Below are 25,228 nucleotides of genomic sequence, written 5' to 3' on the forward strand. Positions count from 1 at the left end.
GATGGCTGAGCGCTCGTGCCAGACGGACCTGTACTAGGTGTCCCCAAAACAAATATAAGATTTACTTATAAAAACTGTGCTGTGTTGTGTGTCCTAGTGATATACCGTGTGCACCAAAACCTTTAAGTTATAATGGGTAACAAGCAATTGAATAAAAAGAAGACATCTCGAAAAAGACAACTCGGAAGATTCCAACAAACAATGAACTAACGTAAGTAAAAATGTATATTTATTACACAGTGAAATACGTAATTATTACTTAATTTAATATATACTGATCGTACTAATTAGTAATCCATATAACTTAAAACATTCTAGAATTTAATAATCACTCCATCTACCGGTTAAACATTGTCATCAATTCATCATCTAAATAATTAGCACATTACGTAACTATGTCGAAAATTTAAAGGGCCATATTATGTACTGTAAAACGTTGTACGATACATGTGCGAATTACCTATTTTTCTCACTTGTATCGGTATGCCCTAACTTTTTAATAAATATCGATGATATACCTGCACAGTATACCTAATAAATAATGATATTATAGAAAACTTGCAGTCATTAATTTGTTTAAATATAAACTGTATTTACCCTTATAGTTAAATATTATTGAAATAAGAGTTGACTTCATTAAAATGAATATTTAATTTACACTATGTTTCATTTATTTTTCCCATTTAACTTTAACGCCATCTATGAGATGCAGCATGCTTTTTTTCAGTATTTAGTAATACGTTTTACAAATCAGTGTCCTGTTAGTTCATTTAAGTCACTACTTCTTGCGTGGCGCTGTTGTATCGTCATTGTATCTAGGGGCGGGACGGGTGGGGTGAGGAGAGGCTCGATTGTAGATTTCATTTGGGTACGGGAACGGCCTTAAGAGGCAACTGGCCGTCACGGGGCATAAGTTTATTGCATATTTAGATAGATGGCACCAATAGATGCTCAGATACGATGGGGAATCATTTTACTCCGAGGGATTATTATACCCACATCTCCTGAATCCTTTAGACTTCCTATTTTACATTATTGTCTTTAATGTAGCGTACACATCATTGTAATTGACGTTACTTGTCACGCGTCAATCATAAAATTCGCAATACATTGCCTCTTTAAAGCGTACTAGAAATCAAAACTCGTGTTATTTTTAAAATTTGCTGAACAAATGTTGGTTAGTTTGGGGAGTATAGCCTACTGTTTAATTTACTGCTCCTGTTACAAGCCACACCCGGTATTTGGTTCACTTTTTGTGTTGTTCATGGTTTTGCTATTGTGTAAGAAGTGTAGGTTATTAAGTACTATTAATATGTGATTTGCTAGACAACTTTCTTTCTAGGTACAGCAAGCTGCAATGACATGGATACATTATGAATAGAATTCATACACAAAGTGGCCATGCTCTTTTGCATCTGTGCACAGGCGGAAATCTACTAAGCTGCTACTTAACGAAATAATTATTCGACGTGCTATATAGTTTTCTAATGGCGATCAAAGTGGTAAATAACAGTAATCACTATGTAATTTTATGTGGATGGGTAAAGCGTTGAATTGGGATTGGGCTCCTACTTTGTTCCTTTCAGAAGAGTAAAGAAACTGTAGCTGGTTTTTAGGATCTGAAACAATAAATTATAAATGCTTTATAACTTTACATTTAGCTTGGAAGAGAAATTACAATATGATCAAATAATATGACTGGATTAATATGACTAAAGTTTCAATTGAAATATACAGGGTGACTTTAGCCATTGGACAAACCCTGAAATCCCACGTAGGGTTACTTCTCAGAAATGCTCTAACGGTAATATTTTTTTAGTTAGAACAAAAGGTAAAAAAATAAATTATCAAACAAAAGTTATTTCCAATAATCAACAACAACAATAAACATACTGTATTAATAATTGGCAATGCTTCTGACAATTTGTTTGAAAACGTGCGGCAATTATGACATTTGTCAAAAGTCTGAATCTTATTAATGTCATAAATATATAAGCGAGCTTATAAAAAGTTAGGGATGATTCTCAGGATCGGACAGCCCTTCAGGCGCCCTAATACTTATAAACTATTATTCTATTCCTTTGTTAGGAGTATAGAATTTGGTTGTGTTGTGTGGACACCTCAGTATCAAGTTCATATTGATCGCCTGGAAAGGATCCAAAATATTTTTCTAAAATCTCTCTGTTACAGAACGGGCAATTACTTCGAACGTACTACGTTTAGCAGCGAAGCAGTTTTGTGTTCTTTCCCTTTATAACCGAAGACACTATTTAGATGTAATGTTCTTATTTAAAATTCTTAATGGAATAATAAAATGTCCGAATCTCTTAGAATTAGTCACTTTCAGTTGTCCACACCTCCCCCTACGTTCGATCTCTATTTCATATCAGGCCCCGTAGACAACATGCCAATCGCTAACGCTCCGTAGCGAACGAAACGCAACTGTCACTGTCACTAATATGGAAGAGTGATAGAGAGACACAAAGCGATTCGATGGCGAATCGCAAGCGATTGTCACCTTGGCTAGGCCGCCTGAGGGGCTACCGCGAAAATCGAAGTTCGCAAATTGCGGGCATTTTTCTCTGTCACTCTAATTACGCCTTCATTGGAGTAAAAGAGACAGATCCTCGCAATTTGCGAATTTCGGTTTTCGCGGTAGCCCCTCAGGCGGCCTAGCCAAGGTGACAATCGCTTGCGCTTCGCCATCGAATCGCTTTGTGTCTCTCTATCACTCTTCCATATTAGTGTCAGTGACAGTTGCGTTTCGTCCTCTGCTTTGCTCGTAAGAATTACTCTCGGCACACTTTTTTCAAACGAGTCCCTAGTTATGTTAATAAGCACTCACCTGATATTGATCCTTTTCACTCTTCCTTGTCTAGTCTCAAAATTGAACTTAAACGTAAATTGTTTTAGTTTTAAGTATTAAAAATCGTTTTAAATAACAAAATGTATAAATGTAACTTTCCGACTGTCCTACCTAAATTGATGACTACTTATCCGATAATATTAAAATATATAGGTATTGATGTTAAACCTATTTACCAATCTTCTACTTACCTACCCTCTATATAATTTCAAACAATACTGATTTTGTTTGGAAGACTGGTAAATATAATTAAGTAGGTATGGCTCATAATTTCAAATTTATTTTTCTTTCTGCGGTTATTATGTATGTTAACATTATGTACCTACTCATTAATGAACCTCCAGGTCTGTTTCTTAAGTATGTTAAGTACACTACATTGTACTAAAAATCCATTTGCATTATTGTGACTGTTTGTGTTCTAAATAAATTAAAAATACAAAAAAAAAACAAAAAAAAAATCATCAAAACAGTCGAAGAAGGTTTCATACTATTATGCTACTAACACATACATGTTGCTCCAAAGTAATAAAATCGTAATTCTATTAATTTCTTCGTAACCGCTACACTGATTGTTATGATACTTTGTATACTGACTGGTTCTAAATACCCTAATGCATATGTAAATTTCGGCTTTGTCCAATGGCTAGGGACACCCCGTATACTTCCCGGTATATATTAAGGATTTACACAGGAATACAGGGATCACTACTTACTGCAACAAAGGTGTCGAGAGACATTTCATTACATGGCCCGGCTTTGAAAAAAAGCCGTTTGGAGGTGGTGAGTTGCAGCAAAGCTACTTCCTTCTGTATTTTCGCATCCATGGTTATCCATTTGCTTTCGAGTATACCGGAGCTAACTGATAAACTCTGAAATGAATAAGGATTAAAAAAAAACGATTAACGGATTTTTTAAAGTCTTGTCCCCAGCTCTGCAAACAGTCGTATTTGGTCCTTCATAAATGATGGGCGATGCTTTGCATTCTTTTCATTTGCCTGTGTCCCTTTTTCAACGTCGTGATTTACCTATTTAATCCTTTGTAAATGCCACGAGGTATCGGGAGTATTAAAACTAGTTCAATTGATATTTTTTCAACACACTTGCTCGTAACGTGGAACTTAAAATTGAACCGTTTTAGGGTTCCGTAGTCAACTATAGTTTAGATTTTTTCCTCGCAAGAATGTTGAAAAACGTCGTAAGCAACACGTGCATTGGTCATTACATACATCGGCTTTCTTATTGCGCGCGAGCTGAAAGCAAGCACAATATCAATATCGCCTCGTGTGTAATGACCAACGTAGCAAACTTGTATCATAATGTACTATTTACTAACACCATTTATTATTTATTTATTACTAACCTCTACTGTAACTTCATTGCTGAACCAATACAATATCAAAAGTTGAACTAAAATGGCAAATACGAATATCATGGCCGCCATCATTGCTGGTAAATCGCCTGACGCCTGAAATGACAAAAAAGCTATTAATAGTATTTTATTAGTGATGTACCGACTATTGATTTGGCCGAATGGCCGATTAGTCGGCCGACTAGTCGCCTAGTCGGCCAGATCATTAGTTTCGTATAAGTTCAGGTGAAAAACAATAGTTTTGCTCCTTTGGTTGCGGTATTCATCATATTACTCGTAGCTTGGCTAAAAGGTGTTCTTTACAGGTTCAAAGACTTATCACAAGAATCCTCGTTCAATTTCTGTCTTTTATTTTGCGATACTGAGCAGACCGTCAGTAGGTACAGTTTGTAGGAGTTATTTCTAAGGCTCTATTTCCCGTACGTAGTCTCCAGTTAAGAACCTATCCCATGTGGTCAGCGTCTTTACGAGCAACGTGCCCTGTCTGTCTCTAAATTTTGCAATAATATAAATAGTTCCCCATAAAAAACTGAATAGTAATAATAGTATTTTATGCAACCGTTGTTTAAGAGAGGTCAAAAAAGGCGAGTGGCGTGAGTAACAATTTGAGGCGAAGCCGAAAATTGTTAATGAAGACGCCACAAGTATTTTTTGACTCAGTTAAACAACGTTGCATACAATAGGTACTTTTTCTACGACAAATCAATTACTATGAAATAAAATTATAAATTTAACGAATATTTTTAATTCAAGAAATGGCAAAGAGTGAAGGGTACGGGCGGGAAAAGAATGAATGAAATAAAAAAAAACATGTCTATGGTTCACTCATCTGTCAAAGATGACAATTAAAATTAGGTTGGCAACAATGTATTTCATACAATATTTTTTAAGTGGTGATTACACGAAGTATTGTAACATTAATTTATAATGAAGGTAACCACCCACTAACATTTTAGTTGTAGGTAGACGGACCTAATAAGTTGACAGTTGATTATTCGATATTGAGGGTGGATTGAAGAATGAACGGGCATCGGACTTGAAACGAGTTCAGTCGTATGACGGTTTGGAATCCTAACGGTCGATTGTAAAATATACTGGATTATCAATATAGTTGTGAACTGTTCAACATCGTTTTATTTCATTCCGTGAAATACACACCAACAAGAGTGCGGCGTCGTTTCAACTTCAGAAGACGGGATAAAAACACAGGCCCACGAAAAGGTAAATTACCGTTAATTCGGTTAGATCTTTTTTTTCTTTTCCGCTTGGATGACAAATGATCATAATCAAAGGTATTTAGTGGTTTCACGACAGTAAATATTTGTTAAACTTAGAATTATGAAGAATTATTATAGAGATTTATAAAACATAGTCTATCTAGTATGTCGAGAATAGAACGTGATTACCGACAATTTTCAAATGTTGTAGTAAGATAATGATAACAATATTAAAAAGTTGTTCATTTAGTTTTAAATTTGACTTGGTGAACTGTTATTGGAATTCAAACCTACCAAATCATTTTGTATGGCTATAAATGGATTTGGAATAGAACAATGTCAATTTAATGCACAGCCAAATCATAAAAAAAAGAGACCGAATTATGCGATCGTGGTGTACCAGTAAGGGTGCATGTCACTTCCTACCTTATTCCCGTAGAGGTAGGCTTGCATTGCAAACGACGTATATCAAATTATTAAAAAAAAATACTCATTCTACTGTGGAGTACCTACATAAGACTTGACACATAGATTTATAAGACTTAGATCGAGTGTTCGTACATCCCTAGTGAAGCCATTTCAAGTGCGACGTCACGTCGCACTCGTGTCACCGTATTCGAACGGCCCTGGCAGTACTCAAGGTCACGTCGGTTTGTGTACACCTCCCGTTTAAAAATCAAAAACACAGGAAAAATGGTTGTTTATGCATTGAATGGGTGTCACAACGCATCATATCATAAAAACAAACAGACTTACATTACATTTCACGCGTAAGTATAGAGTTTAATGTGATATTTTTACGTAATCGTAACTACAAAAATTCAATGTTTCGTCAGCCGCCATTTCTTCTAAATGTTGCCAGTGTAGTGAATATTTTTTCCTCCAAATGGGACATGACGTCTACATTTTAAAATAAATACGCTCAATTGAATTTCATTGTACAATTAGAGAAAATTATAATTAAGTTAATTATTTAGGTATTTAGTTTTTTTCTTATTTTTATTATGTGTAATGTTCGTTTCAGTTTTCTGACTGATCTGCTTCTGTCTGCGAGATGGAAGAAAATAATTAGACTAAATCGGAATGACGCAATATGGAAACATTGGAAACCGACTAAACACAGTCGAATATGCTTTGTCATATTTAAATTTATTCTTATTATTTTATGCACATTTATTTTGTTGAATAAAAAAAATAGTAAAAACTTATCAGCTATTTATTTGAACCTTATTTCACAAAGTACAGAAATGCAATAAATCCCAAAAGCTAAACACACACACAGTTAGTTTAGCTGTGGGAAAACTTACTATTTAATAAACCCGGATGCATAATTGTTTGGAATTGTATCTATCTATCTATAAATCCCAAAATAAACAAAAAGCTTTTGCTACAAAATCGAATCTACACACTTCCAAATTATTAATAACCAAGGGTGGATGTTGTTAAAATTCCCCTACTTTGAGAGATGTAAATGAATACTGGCAACATATTTTGTATATATGTGTGTGTTTGCTGAGCGTAAAACACGAGCGCCGCACGCACACATCCATCGTGTTTCGGCTTCACTTTTGGCAGGTTCACCGTATGGGAACTATCTGTCTATGCGTTATTAGTTTAAGACTTGACAGTTTATTTGCCTAATCGTGATTGAAATGCAGTAGTATTAGGCTACTTACTTATTACAAAATATTGTTGTTAATAAAATGTTATATTCCTTGGTGCCACCAGCGTTCTGTTCTTACTGTAATAAAGATGAAGGCATTGAGCATGGCAGGACCTACGAAATATTTTTAAATGGTTGATCTTTATCTATATACCTACTGTGTTAAAACTAAACACAGTCATTACTTAGTTTTAGTTACATGTTTGTAGGTCACTGCTTCAACCTTACATCTATGGCACTTTAACCTACCAAAATACATTTCTTTAGTAAGTAATGGTACACAAGTGCTTTTAGCAAACATCCTACAATTGACCCTTCAGTTGACGAGACACATGTTTGCATTAAAATAATTGTCAAAATGTTATGTAGGTTATAATGTTGAATGATCCCATGTTAAGATAAAGTGAACATTTACATGTTTGACCCTCCAGTAATAGTCAATATTATGCATTATACTTTTATGAACCTATGAACACTGAGTCATTAAATTATAACTTATTTGTCTGAAGAAACTATTCTAGTTTTCTTAGTTCTAACAAGGCTATGATAACATATACAAGTGTGTTTATTGCAAGTTTCAGACAAAATTAAATAATGGAGGATGATGATGACAATGGGCAGCCAGCTCCAAGCAGCCCTGTGCTACAAGGACCAAGGACTACTATTGCTGCACACCGTGTGCCAAATGCCGGTCACCGAGAAGAGATAAGGTCAGAGAGAATCTTATCCACTCCTAGGCAGAGTCGTCACCGTAGCCGTACTGGTAGTGTTCGAACGGCTAGGAGTCGCAGTCGAACTCGAAACCCTAGTGTTGGCTCAATCGTCAGAAGGCACAGTCGGAGTCGTAGTCGTATGTTTAACGACGAACAAAATTACCTTCACAATCGGAGACATGATCAAACGCGAAGTCGTACTCGTAGTCGTAGTTCTCTGCGCAACGATAGGCTACGGGAGGAGCTGGAGCTCGAGAGACAGCGCTTACGTGTTTTAGAAAGTCAATTGAGGAACGAGCGTGATCGACAGGAACTTCAGGAACGCGCGCGTCATAGAGATTCGGAGCTACGCAGTTCTAGACGGAGCCCTGAAGAAGGTGAGAGGACCAGGAGGTTCACAGAGCTTGTTATTCGGAGACGAACACCGGACAGGGACATCAGCGTGGAGACCGGGAGGTCCATGGAGCTCCGAAATCGGAGACGGAGCCCTGCAAGGGACAATGAGAGTACCGGGAGGTACTTGGAGCTTCGTGATCGAAGACTGAGCCCTGGAAGGGACGACGAGGTCAGGTATGATTCAACATCTCGTTTCTTTGAAGAGTTTTTAAAGGTTATGAAGAAACAGAATAATGAACAAAATAACAGTTTTCCTGCCTTAAACAATGTTATTCCGGACTTTGACCCATTGAGTAGGGAGCAACCAATTACTGTTTGGCTAAGCAAAGTGGATGAATGTGCCGAAATGTATAAATGGAACGACAGACAAACTATCCACTATGCTTTGCCTAAGCTAACTGGTCATGCTAAGTTATGGTACCAAGGGTTACCATCCCTGAAACGAACTTGGCCCGAATGGAAAGTTCTTCTAGCGGAATCATTCCCTGCAACCGAGAATTATGCAGATTTATTAACAGAGATGCTAGCTAAGAGGGCTCGTTTCGGCGAATCCTTAGAATTGTACTATTTCTCGAAAATAAAATTATTAAATCGCTGCAAAATTTTCGGTAGGGAAGCTATAGATTGCATTATACATGGTGTAGACGACAGAGGGGTCAGGGTAGGCGCTCAAGCGGCACATTTTGAGAAAACAGAACAAGTTTTGCAATTCTTTAAAACCATTAAAGTTCAGAATAAAGAAAACAGCACAGACCTGAAGAAAGATAGAAAAGTTTCTAATAATAATAACACGTTTAGTAAACAAAGTTACAGAACTAGCAGTAGCGACGCAACCCCTCTTAAACCACGGCAAAGTTCAGATAGTGTGGTGTGTTTTAATTGCAAAGAGAAGGGACACCCGTGTTCTAAATGCCCAAAACCCATTGTTAAATGCTCGTATTGCCATTTTATAGGTCATGCTATTAGTGACTGTCCCAAAAAGGCAACTAAACCTGAAGTAAAGGATAAAAGCGTTATGAGAGTTATCCATGTGAACAAAGATGACAAGAATCTGCATGACTCATCAAATGACAATACCAGCAGTAAATATAAGATGGTAATTGAAATTAATGGCAAACCGATAGCTAGTCTCGTAGATTTGGGTTCTGAGACTACTCTTATCCGTAAGTCAGATGCGGAAACGTTAGGACTAGAGTGGACAACAGTTAATGGTACTGTTTTAAAGGGGCTAGGTTTAATACCATACATTCCGTTGGGGCATACCCAAGCCATAATTGATGTTCAGGGCGTCACTGAAAAGGGAGTAGAGATTTATATAGTTGACGACCATCTTATTAACTGTTCATTGCTATTAGGACACTCCTATACAGAACGACCAAATGTTTGCATTATCAAAACATCATCGGAATTGAGATTTGTGAGAGTAGATGAAGACAATGACACGAAACTGTTACTTAAAGCGGAAAAAGACGTAACAATCGCTGAAGGCTCAATGAGTGCACTTCGGGTCATTGCGGATAAACAATTCAGCGGAATTGTCTACGTTAGTGGCTCGGTTAGGGGGGGTGTTGGTAGTGAATATTATCTTTTGCCGGGTGAGTATGAAATCAATTTAGGCACTTGTTTGCTACTCGTACAGAATTTAGGTGCAAAGCCTTTAACCATTCTTAAGGGTTCACTCGTTACTCGCGCCAGATATTTGAATGCGGTGAAGCATGTGCAGAATGTGTCAGTTACAGCTGAACAGAAGGACATTTCAGATGAACCGATTAGATGTGGAGACAATCTGCCTTCCGATGTAAATCATAAGCTGAATAGATTACTGGATAAATATGAAACCTGTTTCTCAACTGGTTTACGTGATTTAGGGTTCACAACCGAAGCTGAAATGGTTATCCAGCTTAAAGACTCGGAACCTGTGGTTTATAGACCATATAGGATGTCACATTCAGAACGGCAACTTGTCCAGGGTATGGTAGATGACATGGTTGAGTGCGGGATAGTTCGGGAGTCCAAGTCACCCTATGCCAGTCCAATTGTTTTGGTACACAAGAAATCTGGTGAAAAGAGACTCTGCGTCGACTATCGCGCACTCAACAATAAAACTAAACGCGATCACTACCCCCTGCCTCGGATTGAAGATTTGCTGGACCAGTTATCTGGACAGACGGTATTCACAACGCTCGATCTCGCGTCAGGGTACCACCAAATACCCATTGCAGAAGAATCCATAGAGAAGACTGCGTTTGTCACGCCGGATGGGCAGTACGAGTATACCCGCATGCCATTCGGCCTGGCAAACGCACCAGCAGTATTTCAGAGGGTAATGCATAAGGTCCTGGCCAAGATCAAATATGTTGTTATCTACATGGACGATATTTTGATCCCAGCGGCCTCCTTTGAGGGGGGCTTGACTCGGCTGGAAGAAGTTCTTAGTGTACTGCAGCAAAGTGGTCTTACTCTTAAGAAGCAAAAATGTAACTTCTTCCAACAGAGTATTGAATTTTTGGGATTTGAAATAAGTAAAGAGGGTGTCAAGCCTGGGCTGCAAAAAGTGAAAGCCGTTTCAAAATTCTCTGTTCCGACAAACCAGCATGACGTTCGAAGGTTTCTGGGTTTGGCAAGCTTCTTTAGAAGATTCGTCAAGGATTTCGCATTAATAGCTAGGCCGTTGACGAGTCTTTTGAAGAAGGACACCCCTTGGAGATGGACTTCAATCGAGGCTAATGCATTTGAGAGCCTACAAAAACGTCTCGTCGAAAGGCCTGTACTTGCTCTGTATGATCATACTGCTGAAACGCAGCTCCATACAGACGCAAGCAAAATGGGCTTAGCTGGCATCTTGCTGCAGCGTTCAGGTTCCGACCCTTGGCGCCCCGTAGCATACTATAGTCGACAAACGACTATCGACGAACAAAAGCTACATTCCTTTGAGCTTGAAACCTTGGCTGTCGTAAGCTCACTTATGAAATTTAGGGTATACCTGCTCGGGGTCAAGTTCACAATCGTCACCGACTGTAATGCCCTACGTTCAACATTCACAAAGAGGGATCTTGTTCCTCGTATCTCAAGATGGTGGATACAGTTTTTAGAGTACGATTGTGAAGTTGAATATCGAGCAGGAGAGAAAATGGCGCACGTTGATGCGCTTAGCCGCAGTCCCATCAACGACAATGAGGAACCACCACACGTACTCGACGTCCTTTCAGTGAACCTTGAAGACTGGATCACGACTGTCCAATCTAGTGATACGGAAATGAAACATATTAAAGATATTCTACAAGACCCTTCAACTACAAAAATTGTAAATATACATAAAGAATATAAATTGAAAAACGGTCGAGTGTATCGTATCATTGATGAGAACACGATGCGTTGGGTGGTTCCTAGAGGCGTCCGTTGGCAAATATTGAAAGCCAACCACGATGACGTGGGTCATTTCGGCTTCGAAAAAACCTTGCAGCGGCTAAAATCACACTATTGGTTCCCCAAGATCAGGGACAGGAACCGGTTACCTTAACCGGGGTTTTTCATAGGGTTATTTTAGAGGTGTTTATAAAAACCCCTACCATAACGGTAACCGCTTAATAAGGTAACACTTTGATTCGGTAACCGTATCAGATCGAGTTAACCTCTGTTACCGGTAACCGAAATAAAAACCCAGTCTATCAGTTACCTCATTATGAGGTTTTTGACCAGTTCAAACGATTGTAATCTTTCCGCACACTTAAATTCAACTTATTATTGAATAACCGAGGTTGGCATGGGCGATCTATGAAGCCTCCAGCACAAACAAGTTTTTTGCCTTTCCTTTGTTTATCTTCATACCTACCTGTGTGGTGTGTTCTTATTATAAATATTATTATATTATAACTAAAATAATTAAAATAAATAAATCAAATAAATTAAATAAATTAAATAAATTAAATAAATTAAATAAATTAAATAAATTAAATAAATTAAATAAATTAAATAAATTAAATAAATTAAATAAATTAAATAAATTAAATAAATTAAATAAATTAAATAAATTAAATAAATTAAATAAATTAAATAAATTAAATAAATTAAATAAATTAAATAAATTAAATAAATTAAATAAATTAAATAAATTAAATAAATTAAATAAATTAAATAAATTAAATAAATTAAATAAATTAAATAAATTAAATAAATTAAATAAATTAAATAAATTAAATAAATTAAATAAATTAAATAAATTAAATAAATTAAATAAATTAAATAAATTAAATAAATTAAATAAATTAAATAAATTAAATAAATTAAATAAATTAAATAAATTAAATAAATTCAATAAATTCAATAAATTCAATAAATTCAATAAATTCAATAAATTCAAAAAAATAAATAAATTCAATAAATTCAATAAATTCAATAAATTCAATAAATTCAATAAATTAAATAAATTCAATAAATTCAATAAATTCAAAAAAATAAATAAATTCAATAAATTCAATAAATTAAATAAATTAAATAAATTAAATAAATTAAATAAATTAAATAAATTAAATAAATTAAATAAATTAAATAAATTAAATAAATTAAATAAATTAAATAAATTCTAAAACGTAACAAATATAAGAGCCTCGGTAGAGAGTACCATTTTGTACCATTTGGTGTTGAAACTCTAGGTCCATGGGGTCCCAGCGCGCATAAGTTGTTCGCAGAAATCGCGAAGCGTCTGGTTGACGTAACTGGTGACCGAAGAGCTGGCGGCTACCTCGCACAACGTATCAGCATTGCGATACAGCGAGGAAATGCCGCCAGCATCCTTGGTACAATGCCTCAAGGGCCTATTTTAGATTTAAGCTAGTTATTAATTTCGTTTAGTAGTACCACTGTATATATATTGTATGTAAATAAATGTTTTATAGAAAGATAAATTCAATAAATTAAATAAATTCAATAAATTAAATTAAATAAACAATTTTTTTAGTATTTTTTTTAGTTCTGACGGCACATCACTAAAACTACTTTAATGTAGCAAACCAGTAAGCAACCGATAATAAAGGTTACCATAACTGAATGAAAACCTGTTAAAAACCCTTAACAAAAACCCTATCGCGATGGGGTTTTGAGATTAACTCGGTTAAAGGTTAGGGTTACCGTTTCAATAAGGTTACCATTACAATCAGGTAACAGTATGATAGGGTTACCGAATGATAAGGTAACCGAATCGATTGGGTTACCGAATTGATAGGATTAAGCGTAAAGAGGGGTTTTCCGGTCCTTGCCCAAGATGCGTCGGTTTACCAAAAAGTATGTGTCGGCTTGTTTAGAATGCGCCCACCACAAAATTCCGGCTGGGGCTAAAGAAGGAGAACTTCACCCGATTCCAAAAGTCGAAGTGCCATTTCACACGGTACATGCAGATCATTTAGGACCGTTCGTACGAAGTAAGCGCAAAAATTCGTACCTACTTGTGATTGTGGACGCGTTCACCAAATACGTCAATCTAACTGCTGTCCGTAGCACTAAGTCGAAGGAAAATATAAAGGTCTTCAAAAATTACTTTAGCTATTTCAAACCCCCTACGCGATTAGTGACAGACCGAGGTACAAGTTTTACGAGTAAAAAGTTTAAAACGTTTACCCAAAAGTTAGGAATCAAACATATATTGAACGCAGTGGCCACGTCACGTGCCAATGGCCAGGTGGAGCGCTATAATCGCACCATCTTGTCTGCCCTTAGCACAATGTCTCACGGCCAAAGCCCTGATAAATGGGATGAATATGTCCAAGACGTTCAAATTGGAATTAATTCTACGGTGCATGAGGTAACGAAGAAGTCACCGAACGAGTTACTTTTTGGCATGAAAGCGACCAACGCTTCTCAGGGAATTTTAAGCGATGTGATAGAGGAAATAGATAGAGATGTAGTAGAACCAAACCTAGAAGAAATTAGGGAACAGGCAAGAGATTCCATAGAGAAAAACCAAGAAAAGAATAAAGATAGATTTGATAGGAGTAGAAAGAAGGGTACTCAGTATAAAGAAGGAGATCTAGTTAGGGTAGTTAGAGCTATAGTTGGAGGAACAGGTCAGTCGAAGAAACTTGAATCCAAGTGTCAAGGGCCCTATAGAATCAAAAAAGTCTTGCCCCATGACCGCTTTGTAATTGAAGACACACCCCTTACGAAGAAAGGTAGACGTTATGAAGGTATAGTCTCGCTTGATAAGATATTCCCGTGGATGAGTTATGATAATGATCCTACTAGCAAATCTTCTACTGATGACAGTTCCTCGGAAGAGTAGATTGCATACGTTAGACAAATTCAGATTTATTACCTTTAGGATGAGATGTTGAATCAATACCGGTAATCGTTTGGAGCATGATTAAGGTTATCATGACTGAACATAGCTCAAAATGAGTTATGTCTGAATGTTAAAGACGGATCTTTGACATCTTAGTTTTAAGACTGATTTATATTCAGGATGTTAAATGTTGTTTCCTTTTGTTATTTATCTTAGATTAAAATCATGTAGATTTAATGTAATATCGTAAATGAAAAAGTAACATGATCTGTGTTTGCTCAAATATTATCTCATGAAAAAAAATATATATGAAGATTCTAAATGATGTATAGTTGAGTGAAATCTGTTCAATGAGTTATCTCTTAAACGAAGGGACTCGTTTTAAAATCGGATGGCCGACTGTAACATTAATTTATAATGAAGGTAACCACCCACTAACATTTTAGTTGTAGGTAGACGGACCTAATAAGTTGACAGTTGATTATTCGATATTGAGGGTGGATTGAAGAATGAACGGGCATCGGACTTGAAACGAGTTCAGTCGTATGACGGTTTGGAATCCTAACGGTCGATTGTAAAATATACTGGATTATCAATATAGTTGTGAACTGTTCAACATCGTTTTATTTCATTCCGTGAAATACACACCAACAAGAGTGCGGCGTCGTTTCAGTATCGTAAAAGTGCCAAAAAGATACTGCGTGTGTATTATGCACAAATACTTTTTTTGGGAATAGACTAAAGACTTGTCTTGACAACTATAAGATAGGGGTTTAAACTTTAAAGGTATATGCACAACCCTTTAAATGACAAATAAAAGTACGGGAGTAGAAAAAAATATTTAACTATCGAACTTGCCCATGAAATTACACGAGAATCAGTTGAGATCGACCTGTAGAGGAAAACACCAGCCCACCAACATACGATAACGATCAAACGGTCAATTATATGAAAAAAAGTTTTCGTATGCACCCTAAATAGGTATTTTAGTAAAATAGACATAAAACATATGGTAAATATTGACTGTTGATTTCTTTTTCTTCTGTTATTCTTTCACTAATTAAGTGCCGACTAATCGGCCATTTTTGCCGACTAGTCGCCGACTAATCGCCGACTACAAATGTGGCCGGATAGTCGGCTTTCCCGACTAGTCGGTACATCCCTAATAGAGAGTTTTTCAGTCGAGTACCGTGTTTAGGCAACGAAGCTTGCTGAGTTGCCTAAGTAAGGTAGGTACGAGATTGAAAAACTTGATTATATCACTATTGTATACAATACTTTTTCTACGAGTTAACTAAAATAACTAAAATAAATAATGAATAATACCATACTTTCTACTTCTACTACCTGACTTATTTTACTCAAGTTAACAGAAATAGTAAAACAGTTAATATGAAAAACTACTACGTACATTTGTAAGGTGCATTGGGGTAATTAATTACGGGGTAATTACGGGAAAAAAAATTACCAAAATTAACCCAATGCAATACTTAACTAGTTCTACTACTGAATAATGAATAATGCAACACTCAATCTAATCACGTTTCCTGAGTAGTGGGCAACATATTTTCATCGCTGTCAGTCATTTTCATTTAGTATTTTTCACAGTTTCACTCACAAAACAAAAACTTTAACACTTTTACAAGTTTTCAAATTTCAATGCAGTGAAAATCTCGTGGGCGTCCATTGTGAAAAAAAGTTTGAGTTGGCCAACCAATCACAAAGCAGACGCGACGCAGCAGCGTGTTTAAGTAGACGGAAGTATGACAGATCCCGCGACGGTATTAGTTCCGAAACGCCATCGTTGGCTAATTTGTATTGAGTCGAGTCTCCTTAAACAAGCAATATTTTATCGAAATGTATGAAGTTCTAATTTCAAAATTTTTGTAATTGACTAAACCGTATCAATACAATTATATTAGTTGAGTCGGAAGTGCCATAGACTATACAACGTTAAAAAGAGTGAGGTTATAGAGTTGTATATGAAGTTGTAATACACAGATTATAGTCGATGAGTAGAAAAATTATATTTCTTGTGTTTGGAATAAATAAATAAGTCAGTAGATAAGTAAGGTTCGCTGTCACCACTTAAAAATAAACCAAGGCCTATAAAATTTTTCTTTTTAATTACACTTTTGAATCCTTAGTATTAACAATATAAATAGGTAATCACAACATAACTGATTTACCTACTACGCTTGTTTTGAAGAACTCGCATTTATGACAAGTAGGTTTTTACTTATTTCATTTGTGTTTGTAAAGCCCCCTCCAGACTATGCGCGTGAATCGCGGACGAAGCTGCGAACGCGAGTGTGGAGTCGGTTTCGCAGGTCTGCGTTCAGGACTCCACACTCGCGTTCGCGGCTTTGCGCCGCGATTCGCGCACGAGTGTGGAGGAGGCTTAAGAAAAGAAATAAGTTCCACCACAGAATAAATGATTGTACCTACTAGGTACAGAAGACTAACTCTCTAACAAAACGCGTCTGTTACGATCGGGACAGATATGGCCGCTAGGTGGCGACAGCGCCACGAGCGGCTTAAGGCTAACCACCAATATTGGTGTGGAACGGATATACTTTTAAGGCCCCTGTACACAATGGGCCAGCGTGGGCCAGTCTGGGGGACGCATTTATGCGTTAGAGGGAGCAAGTGCTATTGCTATCTCATTCTACCGCATGGCTGCGTCCCTTGGACTGGCCGGCGCTGGCCCATTGTGTACAATTAAGCTACCTGTAGCAAAGCGACGAAATTGCGGAGTGAGCCACGCCTGGTTCCACTGAATATTTTTTTTATTACATATTTATTTTAAAGCCAATCGCTTTCTGCTTTCTTGGACATCGAGATTGGTGTCGAATCAAAGCTATCGTAGGTATCCTTATGTATTTATTACGGCCCCGACACTATCATGAATACTGACATTACTTTGAAGGAATGAGGTTTTTAGTGATTGTAATGAAGGAATGACGGCAAGTAATGAAGTTTATTTTAATAATTTCCGTCAGTATTGGAGTTATGTCAAAGTAATGATACTAGAAATGACATTAATACTGACAGTGAATTGATTAGAATGATGGAATCAGAAATGCCAGAAAGAATGATGGACGATAATGAAGTTATTAAACATTTTTAATATTTCTGAAGTAATGTCAAAATAATGACATATATTATACTGATAGTAAGTGGAGCGCATATAGCGCAATAGAATGTGAATAGCGAGTGTACCTACTATTTTTGAAGTGAAAACTTCTTTAGCGGCGCTGTGCACTTTTTGTGATAGGGAAAAAATGTTAAGGCGAGGTATGCCCGAGGAAAATTTTCAGATTCTGTCAAATTACCCCATTTCACACACAAGCACACTTCACGCACACTACCTCACTTTACTGGGACAGGTCAGTGACCCATCCTGTTCTTTTTAAGATGCAAATGAGAGTATTTTGAGTTTCGTGTTAACCACTAGCCTCCTTTGAGGAAGAGAAACTCTAAAAAAGTTCCATTGAAAGAAGGAAGAGAAACAATATATTTTATCTTACTCTCCTTGTCTGTTCATGTCACATGTGACGTATTTAAATGTAAATTAACTAAAATCGAATTCATTAGATACGCGTACTAAATAAACCGAATAAATACAGAAGTCGTCAGATGAAAAACGTTATTTAGGTACTACTCTATTCAATAGGGCTTTCGATAAGGCGCAAAATCAATTCAATGACAATTTCATTGAAATCATATGTGTATTCCGATGATGTTATTATTGTATAACTTACTTACCTTAGCTTAGCTTCAATCTGTATATATTTAATTGTAGTACCTAGCTAATAAGAACATTTTGCATGCTTTTTCAAGTGAAATGTAGGGGAGAGCGGGGACAAACGTAACGGCGGGTGGAAAGGAAAGTAACTATTGCTCTGTAGGTGTATCTAATAGTCAAAACACCACTCCGCTGCTATTAGGTGATAGACAGTGGCGCCCCCTTCACTTGCATTCAGTCGAAACGGGCGCCACGTGCTATTAGGTTGTGTGAGAGGACCCAACGTGATTTTTCGAATCAAAAGTACGTTTTTCGACTTTTAGTTATTTGATGTTTACGTTGTATTAAAATACATACATTTTCTGAATATTTGCATATCCCCTAGAGTGGCATTGTCCGGCTCCCGGTCTCTACGGTAAGTGGCGGGGAGCCGGGAGACGGACAGACATAACAAGCCGTTGTATGGCGGCGCCTCAGATTTAACGGTGGGTTGAGGTTGAGTGGCGCGGCCATTTTGGAAAAATATACGTCAAGTGGCGGGGCCTCCAGGATGTTCATCGCGAATTTGGCGCGTGTTAGAAATATGACCGTTTCTCAAAAAATATGTATGAAGGATATATATTAACTATGTATTATTGAATTCAGCATAAAGTGGTTTATTTGATTGTATACCAATGAATTACATTCTATTTTATGTGAATTATGCTGGACTTGATCAAATCTCATATTATTACCATTTTTTTTCTACTTTCATGTATAAAAATACGTATAATTAGGAAATAAAACAATTGACTGTAGAAAAAGCAGTTTTTGTGACAAAACAATACATTTAATATGATTCACACAGTTCTAACAAACTTTATTTTACGCGGGAATTCGACCGTTAAGGAATACCATTCTTGTTTATTGACGAATGCATCTTGCAAGAGTGAACAAGCAAGGCATAGTTTTAACGGTTTTATTTTAGGCGCGAAATACGATGTCGCACAGAGGCCGGGAGACGGTCTCTGCCACTCACGGGCTTGTTATGACGGAACCGTCTCCCGGTTCGCCGCCAATTAGGGAAGTGTCCGGCTCCCGCCCTCTGCCACGCAGGGGCATATTTAAAAAAATGGCCGCGCCATTTCTCCTACCCTTCAACCGGAGGCCCTGCCACCCGAAGGGATATTGATTAGATTGATTGCAATTTATTTTCTCGACCACGTTCCGTTTCAAAGATATCTTTCATGTTTTCAGAAAAATGCGGTCGGGTACAAAAGTAACAAAGCCGTATAGGTACAAAAGTAACATTTACATCCCATACAATATATACCTATTGAATCTAATATGGTGTCACATGCTTAATGCGTCAATGATGATTTAAACCAGGGCTCGCCAAACCCCGGCCCGCGGGCCAAATCCGGCCCGCGAAGCGTTCCAATCCGGCCCGCCGACAGCGGTCCAATCCGGCCCGCGGGCGCAGGCTCCAGGTGTTCAGCCCTATCAGTATCAGTTCAGCAGCAACCAGATACACCCTCCCCCCCCCCTCGGCGCCGACGGAAAAGTTTGGAGACCCCTGATTTAAACGATGTATGCCATATTTGTGAGTGAAAAAACTCTGACCCTGAATTATCTGAGTAGAAAACATGTTTATAACAGAATAATTGACCTCATCACTTGAAATAAAAACAATTTCTAACGAGGACTTAATATTGATTTGTTTTCTTAAAATGCTAATGTTTATGTAGTTAAAATGCAAATATTAAAGTGTGTGATCAATAATAATTTACATATTTAATTAGTACTTTTTTGATTTGATATACCTATCATATTATGTTAATTACAGCCCACTGTGTCTTGTTACTTTTGACCCACACGTGTTACTTTCTGCACGCCAACGGGACATGAGTAACAAAAGATGATTTTTTAGTCACTCTGGTACTTACATACAAAATACACAATTATAAGGTTAATCAAGATGTTAATGTACAGAACATGCAATGAAGTTATATATGACTACATTAATTTCATCAAAATAATAACGGTTAGCCAGAAACTAAGTTCAAAGTACAAAGTGTTGCGTTTCTCCCCGCTCTCCCCTACGCATCCAAAATTACTGTCCACCTATGTTCATCACTACATTTTTGCAAACATATCGTTATCTTTATCAATAAATAAAGTCCTCGCAGGGTGGAAATTTAATTTTGGCGGATTGTTTTTCTCTGCATCTGACTGTACAGCTACGCCAAATTTTTGGTAAACTTACGGTTATATGTTCAGAATCTGAATCTGTGTAGTTATTTAGTACGGAAATACTTAAGATATATGGACATTCCTCTGGTCCTTGAACTACCTCCAAAAGAGAGGTATGGGCACTGTGAATTACATCTCGCTTTGTATGGTAGGACACAGCACAGCGGATGTCATTCCAGATCTAGAGCAGAGCTCAACCTTACAGAAATCTGCAGCCAAATAACACTAGATCCTACTCATAGTATTGTTCCTGCCGGTGAGTATGGTTGCCAGTTATCAACGAGGGTGCGGAGGGTTAGGCACGGCAACGCGCATGTACCTAACACCTCTGGAGTTGCAGGCGTCCATAGGCTACGGAGACTGCTTACCATCAGACGGGCCGTATGCTTGTTTGTCATCGACGAGGTATAAAAAATAAAATTAAATATGCACAGAATATAATTGAACTAGAAACTTTGTTTTATTTTATAGTAAATTTGGATAACAATCGATACATAGACAATCACAGTAAACCAGTCCGCAACGGTATTGGCCTGTAAGCCTCGTAGGCAAGTATATCCCGGCCTCACGAGCCGCAAAAACTCACTAGGACTGAGGCTAGACCATAGTCGTTTATTTATTCTTGATTTCATGAAGGTTTGCAGAACAGCACGTAACCGCATTATATATCTGGGCGGACCTCACAGCAACAAGATAGGTGTACCGCTTCAAGATTTTCAAGTAGTACACGAAATATTTACATATCGTTCCGTATTAATAGGTAATATTTGAAGATCAAAAGTTCTCTAACATAAATACAAGATCACAAAATTGTCATCACAATCAGTTCATTGACGTTGACGTACAGAAGTCACATGGGTACGTTTTTAAAATTACGCAATATTAGGTAATACCAGCATAATGAAAATTAACTCCAATCAGTAAGTATGAGTCTTCAAACTTTTTTCATTTTAAGCGGGGTTTGAAGGAGCAAATTACTTAAATGATTTTAGAACCGTATTGTTTTGAGATTGTTTACTGCGTTTTTCAATAATTATCCCCCGTAAACAACAACAAATCAAATTTAAGATGAGACCCGAGCTCTATGTGATGATAATTAATTTACCCTATTTTTTTAAATACAATTTGTCTACTGGTATACTTTTTCGTATACGTATATGATTTAATGTCAAAATAATTGCAAAACCCAACTGTCAGTTTAGTGCGCCCCGCGATAGGACCGCCTTCGTTCAAGCCCAGCGGGCATCTGATCAAAGAAGTTGCGTGCACGGGACCGCTGATATCATGTTTTTGAACTTATTTATTTAATGTTAAATTAAAAAAAAAAGTAATCGCGGAATTCGCTCAAGCATAAAATTGCGCGTTATTAGAAGCAGTTTTCATATTTTTATCTTTTGTGCACAAATTGTTACGAATGTTTAAAGTCCGTTTTAGACCTATGTTCGTGATCGTTTTCTATCGAGCAAAAGTCAAAAACTTAGGATTCGAATCGCGGAAGTCACTAGAAAAAGCCCTCAAGATTGTTAATTGAATGTATGGCAGCCGTATTGTGATCCAAAAAAGAGCTACGGCTTTTTAAAAACTTCGTTTTCTGAACCCACTGCACCTTAAACTCGCGACAGCGTAAAGCCCCCCATTCACACTCCTACCTTGTAGTCCGCCTCGTAGTCCGCCTCGTTGGGTAGGATTGTGTATGGGGGTTGCGGACTACGAGCCGTCCTACCGTTTAGCCGTTTGTAGGACGGACGGCTCGTAGTCCGCAACCCCCATACACAATCCTACCCAACGAGGCGGACTACGAGGCGGACTACAAGGTAGGTGTGTGAATGGGGGGCTTAAGACGTAAGACGCTTCGTAAGACGGACACGTGACCTGATCGAAAAACTGTTACAATGTCATTGAGTTTTCACCTCTGCCGGCACTCCCGGAGTGCAACCCGTTGTTATTTTTTTCTGCGAAGACCTTGATACTTACCTGCAGCAATAAATATGTGCGCAGTAGATGGATTATAGACACTTACATTTGAGATTTGTATGATGCAGGATCCCAAGTTTATAGATATCACAATAAGGTATATGAACATCACGGATGATATCAGTTTTTGGAATAATTTCTGGTGCCTGCAAATAGATGCGACGGAGATAAGATAAAATAATGGATTTTGTCATTTTTGTAACGGAAGTTATTTACTGTAGCGGCGATAGCAACATTATCATGGCTACTTTTACTTTAATAACCTTGTGGCCATGATGACCCAGCATATACGACAACCTCACAGTAAGAGCAAAAGGCAAGCAACTGTACACTGTAAGTACATCACAGTAATCAAAAATATCTCATACAAGACGAGAAACCGTTTTGGCTTTAACATTCACTGCTATGAATAAGCATGCTTAATAAAATGATATCTTACTCGATTATAGAAGTGTGGAAACGGTGACATTTTATAATATTCTCGTGACTTCGTTCTTCACTCTCAGGGTCTATAACTTTGGTACAATAGACGCGAGAAATCTTGAGCTGACCGGCGAAAAATATGAACGTAGACATTACCAACGAGTCCCAAGCGACGATGTAATAACTCATTATATTACCTAGAATTGTCTGAAGAACCATAGAATAATAGTATCCTGGTGGAACATCCTGGTTGAAAGGAACGTAAAATTGGAATAGCGGTACGTAAATATCCGTCCCATTCTCCACAGTTTGATTTTTCTGGTACGGCTCAGTGAATATACTTATGTTGCAACAGATAGCCATAAACCAATATAGGTAAATTGCTCTCCTACTCTTCCTAATATACTCGTCCATAACGTCGATCACTTCTTCATCTTCATCAGAGAGCTGTCGCAGCTCTGTGCGTGACATGTAGTCGATCATTTTCTCCCAGAGATGATAGTCCTTTCGGAATAAGATGGTCTTAGGTGTGCCCAAGTGAAAAGGGGCGGTTTGTAGAATGAAAAGGAGAGCACTGAGATCTAAGCCGATCACACATTTTAAATACTGACTGAAGAAAAAGGTCATAGTTATGTAATATACCATTTGTTTAAAACGGGTGGATTTTAATTCCATGTTCGGGTGCCAGTTTCCCGTGAGGTTCATAAAGCTGAGATATGGACCCGCCGAAGGGTGTTCAGGGTCTTCAAGACATTTTAGCATGTTTTGTAGTGAATAACGCGATATTTTTTTATTTCTAATTCGTTTATATTCCTCTATCGACATTTTTGAACGTTGGATGACTTCCAAAGATAAGTCTAATGCTGTCTGAACCTATCGAATAAATGAACTGTCCGATCAAATAAATTGAAAATTGGCGTGAGAATTTCAGGCACGTGATTTGTGTTACGTGTAATAACAGTGCGATACTTCGCTGATTGGATTTGTACTTGAATAATTAATTACTATCATTTTCTTATCCTTCTACAATTACAATAGACGGCGGTTTTGCTTCGTTTGAAAATTTAACTCAATAATGCAACTCTGTTCTGTTCTAATAGAAAATGATATAGATGTCATTGATTTTAATAATGACTATGAGTAGGACACTGGGTTGAAGGAGGCTAGATTAGTTAAGTTACTTTTTAATTAATTATTTTAATATTTAAGTAAAGGGTATAGCCGTGTTTGTATGGGGCACCGGCCCCAGAAGCCAAATTGATTGCCGTTTTGCCAATTTATTAGCCCAGATGTAAGATGCTATTTCACCAAATAAATCACCCTAAAATGCTGCAGATTTATGAGAAAACTAAAAAAAAAGAAAATTGGTTTACATTTTTTTTTGTATCTAACCTACTGAACTGATTTTTTTGTAACTTATACACATTATGTAAGTAATCTAGATGTATTTTTATTTAAAAAAAACCGGGCAAGTGCGAGTCGGACTCGCGCACGAAGGGTTCCGCACCATAATGCAAAAAAAAACGAAAAAAAAAAGCAAAAAAAAAACGGTCACCCATCCAAGTACTGACCACTCCCGACGTTGCTTAACTTTGGTCAAAAATCACGTTTGTTGTATGGGAGCCCCATTTAAATCTTTAATTTATTCTGTTTTTAGTATTTGTTGTTATAGCGGCAACTGAAATACATCATCTGTGAAAATTTCAACTGTCTAGCTATCACGGTTCGTGAGATACAGCCTGGTGACAGACAGACGGACGGACGGACGGACGGACGGACGGACGGACAGCAAAGTCTTAGTAATAGGGTCCCGTTTTACCCTTTGGGTACGGAACCCTAAAAAATGGAGTTTCAAATATCCTTATAATTAGTAAAATTTTCACTTTTAATTTTCAGTTTTTTTTTTATATTTCCGAGATAGGAACACCCGCCAAGTTTGGGTATTTTGTGTATAAACTAGAGTCTGGCTACTGAAATATTACACAAATGTTTGGCGGGAAATTCAAAAAATCTTGGGCTTGTCACACTTTGTGTAGTAGGAATTATAGTTTTGATACTAGAAAATATTTTTGATTTTCTGTGCACACGTAAGGTACCTAAGGATATAAGTTAAATATACGTTAACGTGCACTCAAAGTCAGCTCACATAATTTCTACCACTATGTAAAGTACAGTCAACGATAAACACATATGATAATACTTTCTCACCATATACCATTGTAACAAGGCGAAAAATGAAATGAAGTTTAAATAAGACCTAGATCGATAATACCGTAATATTAATCCATCACCAAAAAAATGCATAAGTACTATGCCAAATATGCTAAATGCTAAATATCAAAATATTTATAGA

General features: G+C 37.1%; 1 protein-coding gene and 1 long non-coding RNA gene across 2 annotated transcripts in view; both read right to left on the minus strand.

Annotated features, from left to right (window-relative positions):
- The window catches only part of LOC134793414 (uncharacterized), a 314,149-nt gene that overhangs the window by 152,429 nt on the left and 136,492 nt on the right, over window positions 1-25,228 (minus strand). The gene's annotated exons all lie outside the window — the stretch shown is intronic.
- On the minus strand, window positions 1,528-23,759 carry LOC134793372 (odorant receptor 49b-like). Its single transcript, XM_063764935.1, has 5 exons — window positions 22,892-23,759; window positions 22,499-22,598; window positions 4,227-4,331; window positions 3,580-3,735; window positions 1,528-1,619 (listed from the first exon to the last, which is right to left on the minus strand). The coding sequence occupies exons 1-5, from the start codon at window positions 23,698-23,700 to the stop codon at window positions 1,569-1,571; spliced, it is 1,221 nt and encodes a 406-aa protein (XP_063621005.1). The 5' UTR covers window positions 23,701-23,759; the 3' UTR covers window positions 1,528-1,568.

This window comes from Cydia splendana, chromosome 9 (assembly GCF_910591565.1).
Source record: "Cydia splendana chromosome 9, ilCydSple1.2, whole genome shotgun sequence".
In the NCBI taxonomy this organism is placed as follows: domain Eukaryota; kingdom Metazoa; phylum Arthropoda; class Insecta; order Lepidoptera; family Tortricidae; genus Cydia; species Cydia splendana.